Source organism: Meriones unguiculatus, chromosome 8, assembly GCF_030254825.1.
Source record: "Meriones unguiculatus strain TT.TT164.6M chromosome 8, Bangor_MerUng_6.1, whole genome shotgun sequence".
NCBI classification, from domain to species: domain Eukaryota; kingdom Metazoa; phylum Chordata; class Mammalia; order Rodentia; family Muridae; genus Meriones; species Meriones unguiculatus.
In genome coordinates, this window is record NC_083356.1 from 58,803,675 (window position 1) to 58,822,593 (window position 18,919).

The 18,919-nt window shown below is 37.4% G+C and overlaps 1 protein-coding gene across 6 annotated transcripts in view; it reads left to right on the forward strand.

Annotated features, from left to right (window-relative positions):
• Window positions 1–18,919, forward strand: part of Angpt1 (angiopoietin 1) — a 255,633-nt gene that overhangs the window by 198,172 nt on the left and 38,542 nt on the right. For all 6 annotated transcript variants that reach the window (XM_060389490.1, XM_021644101.2, XM_060389491.1 and 3 more), the window contains exons 6-7: window positions 7,767–7,868; window positions 17,081–17,247. In XM_060389490.1, coding sequence (XP_060245473.1) covers window positions 7,767–7,868; window positions 17,081–17,247 — 269 coding nt within the window. The remainder of the gene's footprint in view (window positions 1–7,766; window positions 7,869–17,080; window positions 17,248–18,919) is intronic.

The window sequence follows — 18,919 nt, forward strand, 5'->3', positions numbered from 1 at the left end:
AGGCATTTACAGAGTTACCCAATACTACAGAAGTGTAGTGCTAGAGATGTCTCTTTGAAGGAGGTTACATAGGGGCCTTTAGGTGAGGCATCCAAAGACAAGAGGCAGTAGACCTACCTGCTCTTCAACATGTAAAAGTTTTGCTGGATTTAGGTTCAAAGACAGGTGCCTGTTCTGGGATAAAACACTTTCCTCTGCCCTTTGCCACACCTGTGTATGCATTATCCTTTTCTTTGAATTATGTGAAAAAATGCCCATCCATGGCCTCCTATATTTCCCCAGACAATTTTGCATGACATTTCTATTATTAAAGTTCTACTAAGTAGGGACTGTGGCTTTTTTGTTTGTGACTTGCTGGAGCCACACATGTTTTCTGCACTCAGTAGGTCCTTAATAAATAAGCACTAGAATGAACAGATGAAGAAAAGGCGCACTGACAGTGAAAACGTCAGTGTGACTATCCGGGATACACTCTGCCTAACAGTTGTCCAAATTTGGGCCTTTTGATAAGCAAAGGAACTGAATCTTGGTGACCAGAGTGCCAGATGTCATGCAGTTCCAATGCCTGGTGTCTGCTCTAGAATGCAGGACCAATCAAAGGCTAGATCCCTTTCTGCCTCTGTCTCTTAACTCTGATTTCAATAAGGACTATTGGGTAGAATTGTCTCACTGTTTTTCTCTTCTCTGAGACTAAATTTTCTTCTTAAAGGAGGCATTCAGTTTTGCTCTACAGGTGGGGGTGCAAAAGATGTGTCAGAAAGCACAAGGGAAGGAGAAAAGTAACGTCAGCTTTCTGAGCTTCCTCAGCCTCTTATACCTTGATTTCACCTGTTTTTCCTGTTGATGTTCTGGGCAATATTCATCAGACTAAGTAATTTACAGTTTTATATAAAACCAAGAAACATACAAAACATATGAAGATACAAGAATGAGGAGATGAGACTAGCTAGTAGTTAAGAAGGGTTATCCTAAAATAAGTCTACACAGACACCCCCACCCCCACACACATACACTCTATGCCAGTAGCATGTAAATATGTGACAGTTTGTTCTTGAGGAGCTAAGGAAGCTCTGCAGAAAATCCAGAGTCCTAAACACCTTGGCAGTTGCCTTTTACCTTATAAGTTAACTTAAAAAAATTAAATGACTCTCCTGTAGAGTCCTTAATATCCTGTAATCTCCACAAATATAAAACAATAAAGTAATTGTCAAATGTCCAGACTGGGACAAATATGGAGGAAAACCGGTCTTCATGCTTGTTTCACTCCATCACCCATGCTACTGTGAGGTCCTTGAGGAAGGACAGTACCACAAATAAAGTGTCAGTCATCCTGTGAACCTCAATTCGCATGATCTAATTCATATAGAAGCATAATTCAGCTCTCTTTCAAACTGTTTTGAGAAGCAAGTGATATCCAGGCTACAAGCTAAACCACTGTTCCTGTTAAAGTGGATAGAGTCACTTCCTCTAACTCATCAAGCAAACATACATTTCATATTCACTTTCATCCAAATGATACTTGACATTTTGGATTTGATAATTTAGAGTTTATCTATTAAAGTACTACTTTTGAAGCTCTATTATGTGTGAAAATGTAATTTTTAGGGGGCTAGAGAGATGGCTGAGCAGTTAAGAGCACTCACTGGCTGTTCTTTCTAGAGGTCCTGAGTTCAATTCCCAGCAACCACATGGTGGCTTACAACCACCTGTAACGGGATCTGATTTCTTCTTCTGGTGTGCATAGAACATTACTCATATACTAAATAAATAAACAAACAAATAAATCTTTGAAAAATGTGATTTTAAAACACTCTCTTGAGGAACTCAATGTAAGAGTCAGCTACCTCATTAGTATAGGGTCTTCCAGCCTTTTCATTATAGGAATTAAAAGTATTCATTATTAAAAGGTTAAAGGAGTATTTTTTCTTTCTTTCCCTTAACAGGACTCTCTAACAAACAGCAATTTTGTTCTTTCAGACTGGCATACCTTACTTTTTAATGACTGGTAACATTTTGTTAGAAATCCCTTGATATATTCATTTAATACGGCCTTAGAAAGGACAAATATTCATGAATTCTATACAAGTATTTCAGAAGCTAATGTGACTTGAGAAACTTAATTATAAGGCCCTTCCAGTTAGACTGGGTGGTCAACAAAACACTTGCTATCACTCTTGAATATGCTGAGCTAAAGCTCAACTTCTTTCTTTTTTTATTTTTCTTTTCTTTTTGTAATGTTCTCACAAGTTCATCAGAGGTTAAGGAAACTCAAGTCTACAAAAACTAATACTGAAATTCAGTTAGGTGTGTCTGATATGGAATGTGAAGCAAACAATAAAGTTGGGCTGTCTAACACAAACAAAGCAGCTGACAGCACTTAACATCCTTTAGGAAGTGTAGGGATTGCAATATATAAGAATTATGTATTTACTTTAATGTACACATTTTATACACTCTATTCTGACCATAGATCCCTTCCCCAGATCCCCCACCCAATTTCATGCCTTTTGCCTCCTTTTAGAAAACAAGAAAACAAACCAGAATTAAAAAAAAAAAAAACCAGAAAACACAAGACACACACACAAACACACACCATAAAAAACACGAAGTCAGAAGCCATAATATACTAGCAAAATAGGAGTAATACAAAAAGATGTCCAGACACAGTAATGTGAGACAAAAAGTCTACAAATATGCCATTGAGTTCCTCTCATGTTGGTCTTTTCCTGTTGGGAATGGGGTCTGCCCTTGAGTGTGGTTAATGTACGTGGAAAGACTGCATTGGAGAATTTTTCATTTGTGCGTAATGTAAGCTGGAGATGGCTTAGGGGTAGGAGCTGCTGTCCACTTCCCTCTTTAAGCACCAGGACCCCATCTGGCTTGAACCTCTGCAGGTCTCGTGCATACTGCCACAGTCTATTTTGATTGACATTGTTTATGTCCAAAAGGAGAAATGATTGCTAAAGTTTGAAAAGTGATTTTTAATGTCACTGGAAGACAAAAGTGGTAGTTTAGAATAATTTAATTTTCAAGCAGACAGAAAATGAGAATTCTGTCTTTTATATCTTACTTTTGTTTCATAGTGTTCATGGTTTGTGGTTATTTCCCTGTGCATTCCCTTCGAAGCACAGTAGTGGGAAACAGAATTTCTCTTTTCATTTCACAAGTGTTTGAAGCCAAATGCCCTGTAGTCAGCTAGCTTCATCCAAAAACAAACCATTAAATCATAAGTCTTACTGTAAAATATTAAAAATTTGTTTCTGAGTCCATAATTCCTCTAATTCTTGAAAAAGTGCTGTAACAAATGTGTTAAGCCTTTTCCATTTAAGGATATGGAAAAATCATTAGCATCCAGAAGGCTAATCATTCCAATTTGTATAAAGCATAGAAGCATAAAAAACTATGCGAATCAAATTCCCCCTTTTTGTTTGGGACTTAAATCTCCATATTAAGTTAAAAGGTGTTTAATGCTTGAAAGCTTTGACCTTGCCTGGGGAAGAATCCAGTACAGCCTTTTCTTGGCCAGAACTAAGCCCCAGTCATAGAATCAATAGATGCAACAGACAGAGCAAATGGAGCGGGCCCCATCCACAGGAAGAACATGCCAGATAACACAGACCACACAAGACCAGCGAATGAACTCTTCAGGTCTCTTATGTCGCAATTCCTTCTGACACTGGTCAAATATGCCACGGAATGTCCTTCATCTGTTAGGAAGAGACTTTTTATTTTTCTTCTCACTATGGGTAAAAATTGGGTTCTCATTCTCTTGTTTTTCAATACTGTATTTAACTTTGTAAGTAGGTATAAAGGAGAAATTAGCATGATCAATCTTCATGATGTCAATGTTAAGAAGCACAACCTAGGAATCATACTCATAAGGCAAATTGTTGAACATTTGCACATTTTGGTTTTGAATAGTCAATGCCATTCATAATAAATTATAAATAGTATAAGTCATGTTCAATGTCACATATAACAATACTTCAATGTATTAAATATTATGCTAAATACATATAATAGGTAATGCATAGTATAAACCTGTATTGTATTGTCTGTATAGTATATCTAAGGTCTAAGAGTAATGGCAGTGCTTATGCCAAATACGGCTTAATCTTCTCTCTCTCTCTCTCTTACACACACACACACACACACACACACACACACACACACACAACTGAGAAAAGGCAGAGTTGCAGCTTTAATCCAGGTCCTCAAGTAGGCTCAGCTATATTGTCCCCATACCTCTATAATGACATCTGCTACTGTTATTGTTGCATGTCCACAGGAATCGGATCCATTTTAAAATCCCTCAACTTCTTTCTCTGGGTCTTGTCCTAAAAGGTTTAATACTTTAATACTTTAATACTTTAATACTTCAAGTTGTTAGATGGCTCCTTTAAAAAGGAAAGCTGTGGTTTTATTTTTTTTGGGGGGGGGGAATGTAAGTGTTTTAAAACAAAGTACATGGAATTACATTAACCAGTAACCATCCTTAAAACCTCATGGCATAGCTTTTCCTAATCTTCGTAAATTTACAAATGTAGTGATTCCTTTCCTGAGTATGTGGGTTGGCGTTATAGCTTTATAGCTTTGGCTGCTAACTTTTGTTGGTGGCTAAAAGTCCATCAAGAGATAAATGGGGTGGAGGGTGAGAGGAAGAATGGGGACAGATAAATCAATGGAGAGAGATGCATACGTACATACAGTCTTTGGATTAATCAGTTAATGCAGTGCAGAATTTAATTAAGAAACCGGAGACATTGGTTTCTTCTAGCGGAATGTCTCCCTGATACTTTCACTTCCATCACTTTCAGATGTCAGCTGCCCCGGGTGCTCCTTTGGAATCTCTGTCTACAGTCCGTCTAAACTCTTCTGATTTTAGTCTCATGAGAATCCTGAAGTCTCTCCGGTCAAGGACACTAATGACTCCTTCATTTTAAGTTATAGGTGTTTAAAAATATCCATTTAACTTGACTTTTCTCAAATGGTTAATTAATCTTGTTCCCAACCATTCATGTAACTCATTTTCTTGGGGTTCCTTTAATCACACTTTTCTCTTTTACAAATACAGTATATTTTCATTTATTATCTACAATAGATTACTACTTGAGAAACTAGAAATAACAACAAATCAAACCAAATATGTGCCCATTTAAAAGTTACTGGTGTGTATTATCTGTACTAATTATTTACCAAACCTATTCTTGGACTGCCCATGTTGGGATCAGCAAGCAGGCACTTCCACGGGCAGCCCCTGGGGCCTGACAGACCGGGTATCAGGCATTTGGAAAGACACCCAGACCACCTGCTGACCACCTGGAACCACCCGCGCATGCTCTGGATCACCCTATAAGAGAACCGGGACCCCTCCCCTTTCTCTCCTTCTCTCTCTCCCTCCTTTTCTCTTCCTCTCTCTGGCTCGGTCTGTCTGTCTGTCTGTCTGTCTGTCTGTCTCTCTCTCTCTCTCTCTCTCTATCTCCCTCTCTGTAACCCCCTTCACCTAATAAACCTCCCGCGTAGCCCCCCCATGTATAATCACTTAATTATTTAAACAGTGATATTAACGTTTGCTTTCAGTTACATTACTACCAGTAATTTTGAATTAGGCATACAGAGGGTTCAAACCCTAAATCTTAGTTAAGATCTATCTCAAATCCTGAATTCACTGTAGCTGCTAAGTGTAACCATTGGTAGGCTGCTGCAATATTTTACACCTCAGTGTTACATTTGTAGATGGGATACAATAATCACACCTTCATAAACTGTTCTGGATGAAGTTAGAAAATGCACATTGTTTTAAAATTATCTGATGTGAGTAATCTTACAATTATTAATGACTCTTCCTTATCCTCCCATTTTCTTGCTCATATAGCCTTGTTCTACCTCCAGTAAAAAATCTCATCTCTAGCTATCCTCTAATACTCCTTTTGTTGTGTAGCCATGCTACATGCAGCACAAAGCGTCCTAAATGACAATAGTTCTTTTTTTCTCACTTGTTAGCTCTTTGTATTAAGTCTCTTTGTTTATATCACCACTTCTAGTACTTGTGAGGTCACTGAAGTTGTAAAATTATGGACTCTGCTGCCTTCAGACCCTTTTGAGAGCAGTCAGTATTGAAATGTCAAGCCGTTTTGAGGACACAGTCCATATTCTATTCATTATAATTTCCTCTATTATAATATAGACTCAATGTCAAAGAATGCTTGTTAAGGGAAAAAACAAGTAGATGAATATATTAGAATTAAGGGGATAAATGAATATTTCATAATTAAGGGTAGACTTGTTAGGAGTCATGCTGAGGACACAGAGCAGATGGAGAAGGGTAGAAGGTTAGCAGAAAAGCAATCTTGGAATATAAAGGGAATTTAAAATGAATGAATTTGGATATGAGTCAATTCCTAGGGATAATAAAGACGTAAGGGTAAGTGTCAAACTGGAGGTAGAGCCCTCAGGAGACCAGTTGTCCTAACTCGTCTGCACACACGGCATGTACAAACTTCTTTGGAGTTCCGTTACTCCAAAGATGTACAGGAAAAATGTCTGCTATGAGTGACAGTTCTTACCATTGTTTTCATACCCTCTGCCTAGATGTCTTCTAACAAAGTACCTCAGGGAAACACCCTGCTACGGTGTCTGCTGGCTGCTGTTGCCTCATTTTCACACCTTCAGCCAACCTTCAACATGCTTCATTATTCAGTCGATGGAGGAATGGTATTCCTCAGAGTCCAGCCCTTGAAGAATCAAACGTCAAGAGGCACATGCAATGAGTCACAGTGACTGCTTTCCAAAGCAGTCCGTCTGTAATGGAGCTCTGTAAATACCACTCCAGGAAGAATTACTAAGAGAATGAATCAGTATTGTATGTAGAATAGTTGAAATAGCACTAAATCTTTGAATTACTATTATACATAGGAAAGAAAACCTTGCCACAGTCAGGATATTGTTCATGACTAAAATATAAACAATATGTATCTCCAGTCACAAAATTTTGCCCCCTGAAAAATATGCAAAATCTAGAGTAATTATAACAGTATGTAATATACTATGTAAGCATTTGAGAGTTGTACAAGGAAATATAAAATTTTGAATTTTTTTTGGCTTTTCCAGACAAGGTTTCTCTGTGTAGCCTTGACTTTCCTGGACTTGCTTTGTAAACCAGGCTGGTCTTGAACCCATAGCAATCCACCTAACCTCTGAGTGCTGGGATTAAAGGAGTGCACCACCACAGTCGGTTAAAAATTTTGAACCTTTTATTCTTATTTACATTGAAATTCCAATAAAAGATTAAATAGCATTGAAATTTATATTTTGGCAAAAAATTAGTAGTAACATTGGGAACTGTAGTAATTTTTTGAAGTGTGAACTTCCACAAGTACCTATTTCAATTTGAGATTTTGAAGGTTTTTGGAGGGGAGTATGGGCTGACCCAGCCAGGTCCTTTCACATACAAGACAAGCACGGTACCACTGAGCCACATCCCAAGTGCTAAAACTGTACTGTGGTCTGAAACTAAGGCTGTTAATTTTCAGCTGGCCAGCTGACATTTTTAGGAATGATTGAACATTTCTGATGGAACTTTGTAGGGCGCAGCAAAAACTCGAATTGTGGGAGAAGTAACGAAACACATGTATGAAATGCAGTTTTTTTTTCTCTTCTTACAGGATGTACCTGTCCATTCTAGTTATATTTTGAAACATATCAGATATACATTTCTTTAAGATATATGCAATTTCTGCTTTACTTTTTTTCCTGTTGTTCCACAGGTATTTTGCAATATGGATGTGAACGGGGGAGGTTGGACTGTAATACAACACCGTGAAGATGGAAGTCTGGATTTCCAAAGGGGCTGGAAAGAATATAAAATGGTAAGATGGAAGAATTTACAGTGTCTTTGATGTTTTATATAAGGTTATCTTCATCCACAATATATGATAAACCCTTGCACTTCTAGATGCTTTTGAGTTATTTAAAATAACAATTCCTACATTAAAGTCATTGTTTTCTTTATACACAAATCATTCATAAATCATGATCAGTAAATGATTTCCATATGTGTAATAGAAAGAAAAATGCATTATTATAATTATTTGATGACCTGTTATGCACTGTCTGCATTTGTTTCTAGTGGGAGAAACAAGAAATCAGACGGAGGCTGGGTACATGAGTAGGACAGGAAACTGTTCAGGGGCATAGGTCATAGAGCAAGATGGATGCTGGCTTTGTCCTCTCTCAAGCTGTTTCATATTGTTGACGTTGAATGGCAGTGTCTCCATATAACTTACTTGTGTCCAGCCTGGACTTGGTGCAGTGACTCAGGATTGCCACACTTCTCATGTCAAAGTTAACATTTCCCAAGTGCAGAAGCAAACATTTAGAGCCATTTTAGGGTAGAAGTTTTTCATTATTTTACATTAAAATTCCTGTGTAAGACTTGATTTGACTTTCTAACAATTTTTCTCTCCAAAAATGAAAAATAAAAAGTGACTGGAGTATTCTATTAACCACAGTTCTGTCAACAATGCAAAAACTGTGTTTGGTTGATCACAACCTACCCATTAGTTCATGGCTAACAAGAATAAGCAAAGCGCCTAAGGAAATAAGTGCTGTCCCGTTATCTATGACACTTTGATGAGAAATTCAGTGAACATTCTGAATGCAAGTCAGTTGTTTGAAGTTACACAAATATGAAATCTTGACTTCAAAAATTCACAACATGGAAAAATAGGCCAAAACCAACAAAATGGAATTCTATAGAGATAACTGTGTGATCTTTTACTGAGGCAAAAACAACAAACAACAAACAAACAACCAGGGAGAATAGAACGGAAGGAGGACTTGTCACCGTGAGCTCAGTCTATGTTGTCACTTGTGCTGCAGTCATAAGCAGTAAGTCACAGTCAAAGCTCAGCAGGGTCTGCCACAGCCTGGTGACATGAGAAGCTTGCTTGCTAAGATGTTTTGTATCCTAGACGCTTGCAGGCAAACATGCTAGTCCAGAGTCTACAAGCAGTATGTTAGAATTCAGGGGGGGAAAGTCTAGAGCAAGTGAATACTTGAGGTTATATAATATGTCAAAAAAAATGCTTAGATTTAAATCTCTCCAGGAGCCATTTAACGAACCTCATTCAACCAGAGTCTGTGGCCCATAATGTAGATCAGAGGCAACCTCATCTCTTAGAACTTTCCAGAAACACGAAATCTCAATCTCCTCCCACACTTGCTCAATCAGACTCTGCATGTTAACCTTGCTTTTGTGGGAGAGGCAGAACAGAGTGAAGAACAGTTCAGAGAGGCAGAAAGGACCTGTTTGCACAGTATAAGGACAGCACTCATCTGCAACTCCTTCTACTAGGAAATAGACTTTTATTGAGAAATAAGCCTTGTTCTCTCTTCAATGGAAGCCCTCCAACAATACACAGAACCTTATATTTCAGGATGGTTATGGGGAAATAGAATGGTAGCTTAGTTTGTGAGACCTCTTTCTGTTTATGTGATTCTATAGAAACATGAGTGGTGGAGTTTCTTAAATTCAGAAAAAAGAGTTCTGACCTATGTCTGTACTAACATATCAAATTTTTACTTTCCCATTTGCTGGTTGTTGATCAGTTTTAGCCAAATCACTTTGCTCATGTTTTCTTCCTTTTCTGTTAACTCACACCTTAGCTTCCTCATCTTCCTTGAGAGGACTCAGCATAGCAAACATAAAGCTTACTGAATTTTTAATAAATTATTACCATTATCAAGGATTAAAACTCCCAGGACTATAAAATTTTGTTAAATTCTGCACAGAGTATTGTTTATTCAAACCGCTTTAATTCATAACTATTTTCATCCTATGGATATAGAAGTTATATAAGAATAAAACTATATATACAGATTCAAATCAATCTGATGTGCAATATTATTTAAGTTAATGATAACAGGAAAATGAATTGTGAAATTGCCATCATGCAGTTTTCAAAAGTGGTGAATTATTACTTGTGAATAGATGCTTCTTTAACACACTAAGAACGTTAAGATATAATGACTTGTTGGTATGAAACTGATTCATGTCTTAAAGTATTTAGCAATTGAATCCATGCTTAGATAATTGGTTTTTATTATTCAAACAGGGGCGGAATTATTCATTAACCATTGGAATTCATCCCTCCCCCTTATTTTTAAATAAGAGAAGCTATCATGTTTTACTCAGACTTGAAAAATTTATCACCTCAATGTCAATTATTTATGGTCAGAAATTTATGGTCCCAAAATTTTTAAACATTTTGGCGAAATCGAGTATGGATGTTTTCTAAATTAAAAGAATCCATTGGTTTAACCTTTATCAGAGCACAGGGTTAAAGTTGTTACAGCTTTCTCAAAGCTTTCCTTTCACCTACAAACAATGTGATTCCTCCATGCAAGGTGGAAGTGAGTATTCAGTCTCCAGAACACTGGCTTCAAGCTTCCTCAGCTGAGGGTGAATAAGCTCAGGGAAAATCAGACTTGCATGCCTGCAGGTTTTCTTCCTGTTTTCACTAGTCTCCATCCCTGGGACATTGAAGGTAGCCATGACTCCAATCTCCCCCTGTTGATGGCTGTCCACTGTCTTTACTTCTTACTGACTGATATGTTTCCTGCCTCTTTTCCAAGAAGTTTTCCAAAATTTCATGTTAAAGTCATCAACCCAAGACATTATAAACTATCTATTTATTTTTAAGCCACTTCCCAACATGGAAATTTCACAGCACTTGATATTGGTTTTAGCCACAAAAGCCTTTTGAACCTCCCTGTTTCTTAGCCCTCCTTAGAAGGAAGTCCAGCATAAACTCGGTTGCAGACTTGTAAACACATTTGCTGCTGAGAGGAAAGTCTGTGGCAGTTCTTCTAATGGGGCACTTATGGGCTATTCTACTCCTTTGAGCCGTGGGACAGCACACTCACTAACAGTCCTTCTGAATGTAAAACCAATGAGAGGAGCTTCCCAGCAACCTAAGTGGCAGCTTTATGACAGGCAGTCACTAGTGCCCTGGAGACAAACTTGGTTTGTTTTGAAGACAATTATCCCTATAAACAAAGCTTCCTAAGAAACAAGCATTTCCTTTTGAGCACCTCAGTACTTTCTGGGACAAGAAATAAAATGCATCCTTTAAATTGCATTCCTACATGTCTACATTGAAAATATACATAAGAAATTCTTTAAATAAAAATTTCTTTATGCCTTCCTTGGGCTAGGTGTCTCCGTACTAGAAGGAGACACTTCTCACACAGGCTTTAATTGTGGAGTAAAAATAACCTTTGGAAAACCACTCTTATCTGCTTTCTTTAATAATTTGTATGAAAGAAAGATGAAGCCCATAGGATACAAGGACTGTGTCTGGTTTCAATTTTGCTTCTTCAATAAAAAGTCAACACTTCCTGTAAGCATTATCAGTCAAAACAAACAAAGTATCAGAGAAAATTATTTTATTAACTTGGAAAAAGTACAAGCTAAAATTGAACATTTTTTTTAAGTTTTGACAAAATTAATGAATATTGGTCCTTTCCTCTCCCTGTATTTTAAAAGTCTAAAGTGACTCTTGAGGCCAATTTAAAGTCAGCATTGTTTTTTCTTTAAATTCCAGTGCTTCCCATTTTATTAAACTACTGAAAGACAAATGAAATTAATCAGCATCTGTTTCATGTCATCAAAGCACTTTATTGCAATTATTATTGACATAACTGAACATAGTCATCTTCATGAATGTGTATGCAACAGCATGCTTGCACTTCATTCGAGACAAGAATCTATTCATTTGTCTAAAATTTGCTTATTCTGCCTCCTTAACAGCAGAACAGAATTCTGTATGATTATCTTTTTTAAGGTTTTTCCGGAGTATTTAAGGTAAAAGAATGGCCCGTGATAAATTATTACATGTGAATATATCCAAATGCTTTTGAACTATGCTCTACTATAATTTACGCACTGATTTGATTTCTTTTTGTTGGTCCCATAATCAAAACCTGCCTCCTGGTACAGAGACCATGATGAATTTGTAGCACCCTTCCTCCTTCGTTCAGATGATTTTATCTAATTAATATATTCTTCCTAATTTGTACATAGTTATTTAATGTCATATGTATATGGATCTCTACCATCAGTGCATAGCATAGTCACCTATGGAACTTTTGAACATACTAATCTTCAGGCTCACTTCAGACATTCTGAATCATGTATGTAGGGAGACGGTGCATCATCTCTGATCATACGTAACACTCAACTCTTTGTAATACTCACTTCTAAGTAAAAAGATCCATCAGAATTATTAATTATTAGTTATTAATGTGACTATAAGACCTTAAAATTTCCTCTTCTAAGGTCTTAAAACATGTAAGCTATACAGAAAGGGAAAGATAGAGGGAAAATTGTGTCAAAGAAAAGGAAAAGGTAACAGGTATTCTCCCATTAGGATATGTTGACTCAAAACACAATGCTGATTTCAAAGTGGATTAGAGAGAGTTTATTTAGCTTGGGAACACAGGCTTAGGTTACCACAAATTCTATGTTCTATCATGTAAGCAACTTCATGAAGTTTTTTATAGTAACAGAAAAAAGAATTCATAAGTCAAGACACATTAAAAATACATTAGTGCAAACATCAGAGAGGAGAGTTAGAGCAAAATAGAAGAAGCCTGCTGTAGTATCAGACTTTATATCATTAGCCCTTTAATTGGTAGAAGTTAGGGTTTTGTTAAGTTCATGTACTCCAGGATGTTTTTACCTGTTGGTTATAGGACATTAGGTGACACAGAAATGGGCAAGGAAAAGGCTATTTGGAGAGCTAAAGATGGCTTAAGATAGATTGTAACTAGGCTCTGAACCTCTAACACTGCAAACTCTCTGCTATCACTATGTCATCTAATCAGCCTTGCAGAAGGTTCAGTTTGAAGGCTTAGCTTCAAGTCTCCAAACTCTCATTCACAGGCAAGCGGCAAAGATTGAGGACATGGTTGTCAACATCTTTGTTTGTGCCACTTTGAAGCCCCATTTGTGTGAACAATTGGTTTCAAGTTTTCATTTTTTTAATTAAGTTCTTGGGTTAAAATAACATTTGTTCCTTTAAGTAACACTCAGCTTATCATAACACATTCATGTCTAAAAGCCTGTTGAATAATGCTCATACACATTAATTTCCAACTAAGACAGGACCTGGGATACTTGAATCGTGCAGAGTGTGAAGATATCTGTGCCCCTCAAGTAGCTTACCATTTTGCGCACAGCAGAAAATGTGTGCTGTGACAGATCTTGGTAGCTGTTTCTTAAGTGCTGTTCACATATGAGCACTCGAGTGCCTTGGCTAATTTTCAGTGCAGAACACTTAACATGGAAACATTTTTAACTCTTTTCTGCAGACGAGGAAACTGAGTCTCCAAGGGAGATTGAGAGTTCCACTGCAAATGTGTTGTAAAGGAAGGCTTCCACTGTAGCGGAGATAAGGGGACAGGTTGCTTACTCCACGCCAAGCTGTTGTTCCCCTACATGAGACACATGGCCATGTCTGATAAACTACCCAACAGTTTATTAATGTGGGAACCCATTTTCATTTCCCCTTTTTGGCATATCTGTCAGCTTCTTGATGAAACAGTTGTTTCTGCTTCATTGCACTTCGCCGTTAGATGGTTTTCTTCCTCTACTATCTCTCGAGCAGCCATAATGTTTCATTGTAGTGAAATAGTTTGCCCATTTAGAAAGTTTTCTGGGACTAGTGCATGAAATTCAAATTTGGCTTCTAGAGGCAAATTTCAGTGGTTGCTCTTCACTTGCTTCTTCCTGAAAAACAAAACAAAAGAAAAACAACAACAACAAACCTTTGAAAGCCAACTGTTTATCAAGGAATAGTTTTCTTCATTGGACTCTTTCAGACCTACATGAGGAGAGTGAGAGAGAGGAGGCTTTTACAGGAATGGCTCTCAAGTTTGTCCATTTTTTTTTTGATGCTCACCCAGGATCAGTGCTCTTTTCCCTGGGGAAGCTGGGGAGTTTTATCCACACAACACTTTCAACAGCATGGAAATATGTGACCTAAGACTTAGCACTTCATCATTCCCGGCCTGTCTACTCACATTTAATATGATTGCTGATTCTTTGTTTCAATGCTGCAAGGCAAAGGGGGCTTGTCGAGTGGCTGGAGGGACTTCTCTGGCTGGTCTGAGCTGAAAACTGCAAGGGAAATCCCAATTGTCCTCCTTGTCTTTCAAGCAACTGCTATAGTTGAAGAGTGCTAACTTGGAGTTTCAGCCTCCTGTAACTTTGCGTTCTGTGCATGCATTGTAGAAGAAAAACTTTGGATTTCTCAGCATGTAGCATAAGATCCTGTGAGATGCTGTAAAATCTTTAGCACATCCTAAAAGTTACTGATATTTTCTGCTACTGTGGAACTTTCAGTAAGTGTGGCCTGAGTGTCTTAGGAGTAGAAAAGCAAAAACGAGAGCCTGAATTAAAACCCCAGAACTTACATTAAAAAAACTATATGTTGTAGCAAACATTTGTAGTCCCAGTACTGGGAGACTGAAATAGGAGAATATCAAGGAATTTCAAACATTCTAGCCAATAATGAGCTCTGGTTCAGTAAGAGATCCTGCCTCAAAAAGTAATGTGGCAAGTGATAAAGGAGACACACTTCAAGAAGACACCAAATGTCAAACCCTGGTCTACACACACACATACACACACACATACACACACACACACACACACACACACACACACAAACACACATACACACACAGAGTCACTGGAGTGATCTTAATGAATTCTCTATTTTTCTCTGAATTATGCAAATAGTATCCCGAGTAGTATATATTCAGTGTCATCCAAATGACTAATGTTCAATTACTCAAAAAATTAGTTAAACTGGAGAATAACTTTGAAAATATACATACACATATTAACTTTAAATATAAAGCTGTGTGTGTGTGTGTGTGTGTGTGTGTAGCAAACCCTGGGCACTCTAGGCATTTGTTCTAACTATTGAGCTGAAACAAAGTGCACTGTGATCTGTTGTTATTGCAATAACACACCTGGCAGAAAGGGATTTGATACCAAACACTACTAGATTTTGAGAAGTAAGTCTATTGGCAGAGGCATTGGAACAAATTTCTTGCATGTTAGTAGCCACTGAGGATCAGCACATTTAAAAAAAATAGGGAACATTGATTCATTTCTTTAGCTGATTAATGGGGAAAAAGTTAAGAAAACTTCTGTTTAACTTTAAAGTTGTTATTAAGTTGGAAAAGAAACATTTTTCATATTTTATCACCTGTTGAGACACTCAGGGCCGCTATAATTATTATAATACTTCTTTCACACTTTTAAATACAGATTAACCCTTCATTAATAAATGATCAATTAACCATGGTAACTTCCTTCATAAAACAACCATGTATATATTCTGTGATTATGGGACCTGGTCTTTTTTAAAACGTTTGCATGTATGAGCATGATTAAGGACTTTGTCCAGATGAGGATTTGTCTGGAATGTTCTCAGACACTTGACTCAGTCTGGAAATGGACACTTATATTTACCAGCTCTCAGTTGTATGGCTGAGACCAACAATGATCTATGACAAGCACAGAGTTTCAGTGTCACTTCTGTGAAGTGCTATAACTTTTTTCCTTTTGTCTTCCTCCCTCCCTTCCTTCTTTCTTTTCAATGTCTGTGAAGTTTAGTGTCCTTTGCTCACTGTATGCCATTTCTTCATTGGTGTTAGAGAATTCACAAGTACAGTACAGCTTCTATTGTTAAGCAACTCAGAGCTGTTTCAATAAGACCAGTGTGTAGACAAGAAACTAAACTGGTCATGAGGTATTGCCAAGGAAATGCTTCCTGAATGCCTCTGAAATGCCCCAAATCTATATAAAAGATTCTCAGCTTCTTTCTCTGTCAGTATCTTCAATGTCAGGAATCAGTTTGGAGCAGGGAGGACCATTGTTTTCCTCTCCTCAAAAAAAAAAAAATTTAAAATTTTGACAGTATTCACTTGGATGACTCCAAAGGCACCAGGGAGATTCAGATGAAGTCAGTCATTTATTCACTAGCACTTATTTTTCATCCCTCTGCCTAAACCCAGATCTTTGCCAAACTAAGTGATAACATCCATTGTTTTCTAGGCTTGATAATTAAAATTAACTATGAGCATATTAAAAGAATTGAATCATCTGGAAAATTACAGTATAATTGGACTCTTGAATAATGATAACAACAAATATAATACTATTAAATAAGGAGTGGTATACTGATACTGTTCATTTGGAAGTATTCAAGTTCTGTTTAAATCTTCTATTTATTTATTTATTACAATTTATTCACTTTGTATCCTTGCTGTAGCCTCCTCCCTTGTCTCCTCCTAGTCCCACCCACCCTCCTTCTTCTCCCCCATGGAGCTCCCCTAGTCCACTGACAGGAGAGGACCTTCTCCCCTTCTATCCGATCCTAGCTGGTAAGGTTTTATCAGGGCTAGCTTGACCATCTTCCTCTGTGGCCAGGTAAGGCTGCACTCCCTAGGGGGAGGGGATCAAAGAACCTGCCACTGAGTTTGTATCAAAGACATCCCCTTCTCCCCTTACTAGGGTACCCACTTGAAAACTGAGAAGCCATGGGCTACGTCTGAGCATGGGGTCTAGGTCCTCTCCATGCATGGTCCTTGGTTGGAGTATCGGTCTCTGCAGGCCCATCCTGGGCCTAGGTTTTTTGACTCTGTTGTTCTTGTAGAGTTCCTGTCCCTATCTGTTCTTTCTCTCTCTCTCTTCTTCCACTAACATTTTAGAAACTTTGTCAAAAAACTTCTGAGTTGAGAACTGTTTTCTGATTAATCTTACTTAGTAGGTTAACTTAACCAAAGAATGTCACAATGAACAGATTTATCATAATAAAGACTGAGATGTAAGTGTCAGTGGAGAGAAACACAGCCAAAGAGTACTAGAACAAGTGAGTAATTAAAACAAAGTATAAAAAGCAAACCAAACTATCTTTATTTGTTATTGTTATTTAGAAAATAGATGTGGAACATGAAAAAGTTCCCTCTGGAGTAATGAGTGCGTGTTTCTCTTCTTTCCCAGGGCTTTGGAAATCCCTCTGGTGAATATTGGCTGGGGAATGAGTTTATTTTTGCCATAACCAGTCAGAGGCAGTACATGCTGAGGATTGAGCTGATGGACTGGGAAGGGAACCGAGCCTACTCCCAGTACGATAGATTCCACATAGGAAATGAAAAGCAGAACTATAGGTAAGCCGTGTTCGGAACTGCAATGAACAGTCTTTGACCTTGCCACCAAGTGACAACATTAACTACAGAGCGGGAGAAAATGTCGATGATCCCTCTATAATGAATGATGTTGAGATCCTGAAAACCTTGTGACGACGTAACATAGGCTTCAGGGTTAAGTCTTAAAGACTAATATTTTGACTTGACACTTTATGTCTTACAGGTTGACACTCATATATTGGCACATACATGTGAGGTGGGATGGTCTCTGGAGGATAAAGTTGGCTGAGTCTTAGAGGATAGTGAACTGAGTGAGGTATATGTGAACCTGTTGTAATTTCCGTGAGGGTGTAGTGGCTTCATAAATATAAGACTGAGAGTGGAACCTAGGTGACTCAATAGCTTCTCATAATCTAATTTTTTAACAGATTTTAAGGTTTTATTTCTTTTACTCTTCTTAAATTTTAATTCTTTTTCAAATCACCTCTAATGTAACTAGAGGAAATTTTTATATTTTTGAGTAATTTGCATAATATGAGCCAAGGAATTGTCAGAAGAAATTTTTAAATAATATCAACTGTAAAATAAATCTAAATGATGAAGTCAGTACAAACAATAGACTGTGAAAATAGACAAATTACACTATTAGTTAGAATTAGTAACTAGTATACTAATTATTAAATGCTTCTCATTTTTTTTAATGTGCAGCTCATAACCAAGGAAAAGTAAAAACTGTGGCTAAAGAAATAACGTAAATTTGTTTCACAAACACATACTATGTTACTACCGTGTTCTAAGACTTTGATTAGGTATTGGCCATTGTCAGCCTTGTCTACCTTGTGGTCAAGCTCTGCGACTATCAGACTCATAAAAATCTGGTTGGCGGTCCTTGATAGCAGGAGAATATTTTCGTTGGTGTCATTTCATGACCTACCAACACAATACTCATCACCTAACAAATCTTTAATTGCATGTGCCTTGATTTCTTAACTGGTAAAGAGGAATTGCAATGACTTTTGATTATCAATATTCCTCATTTGTCTTGAAAACGTTACAGTGTGTAGTCAAGGAGTGACATATGACTGCATGTAACTTGCAATGCTAGCAAAAAAAGCCTTGTGGTTCTTCATCCAGTGTGACTGGTTGTGTCCTCAGAGATCAACGATTTCTGATTCTTGTTTGTCTTTTTAGTCGTAACAATCTATGGGAACTAAAATCCATACCTTTTTTTATGGCATGACTCATTTTTATTATGTTACCTATACAATTGGACCTTTGGAGTTGTAATAACCATTTTCTTAACAAATAGTGATGATGTCCCATAACAGAGGGAGAGAAATAGAGCTAAAATGTAGATAATCTCAGGGTGGGAGCAAGGGTATGCTTTATGGCAGCTCCAGAAACCAACAAAGAGACATTTGTAAAACGCAATGGAGTGTAAGAAATGTTTCTAAGGAGGTCAATATTTTGAGAGTTTTGTAACAAGAAAAACCACTGTAAAACATCAGGGGTACTCTTATGTAAATGTTTTGACCTGAAACTTGAAACTATATGAAACTTGGCTAACATCAGACAGCTTGACAATAGAACTAGCAAGCAATTAGTCTAGTCTTTTTCTAGGCTCCTGAAGAATTTGCCCTGGTTTCTTTCCAAAATGCCACTCAGATTGCTCTAGGCGGTTGTGGTAGAGGGG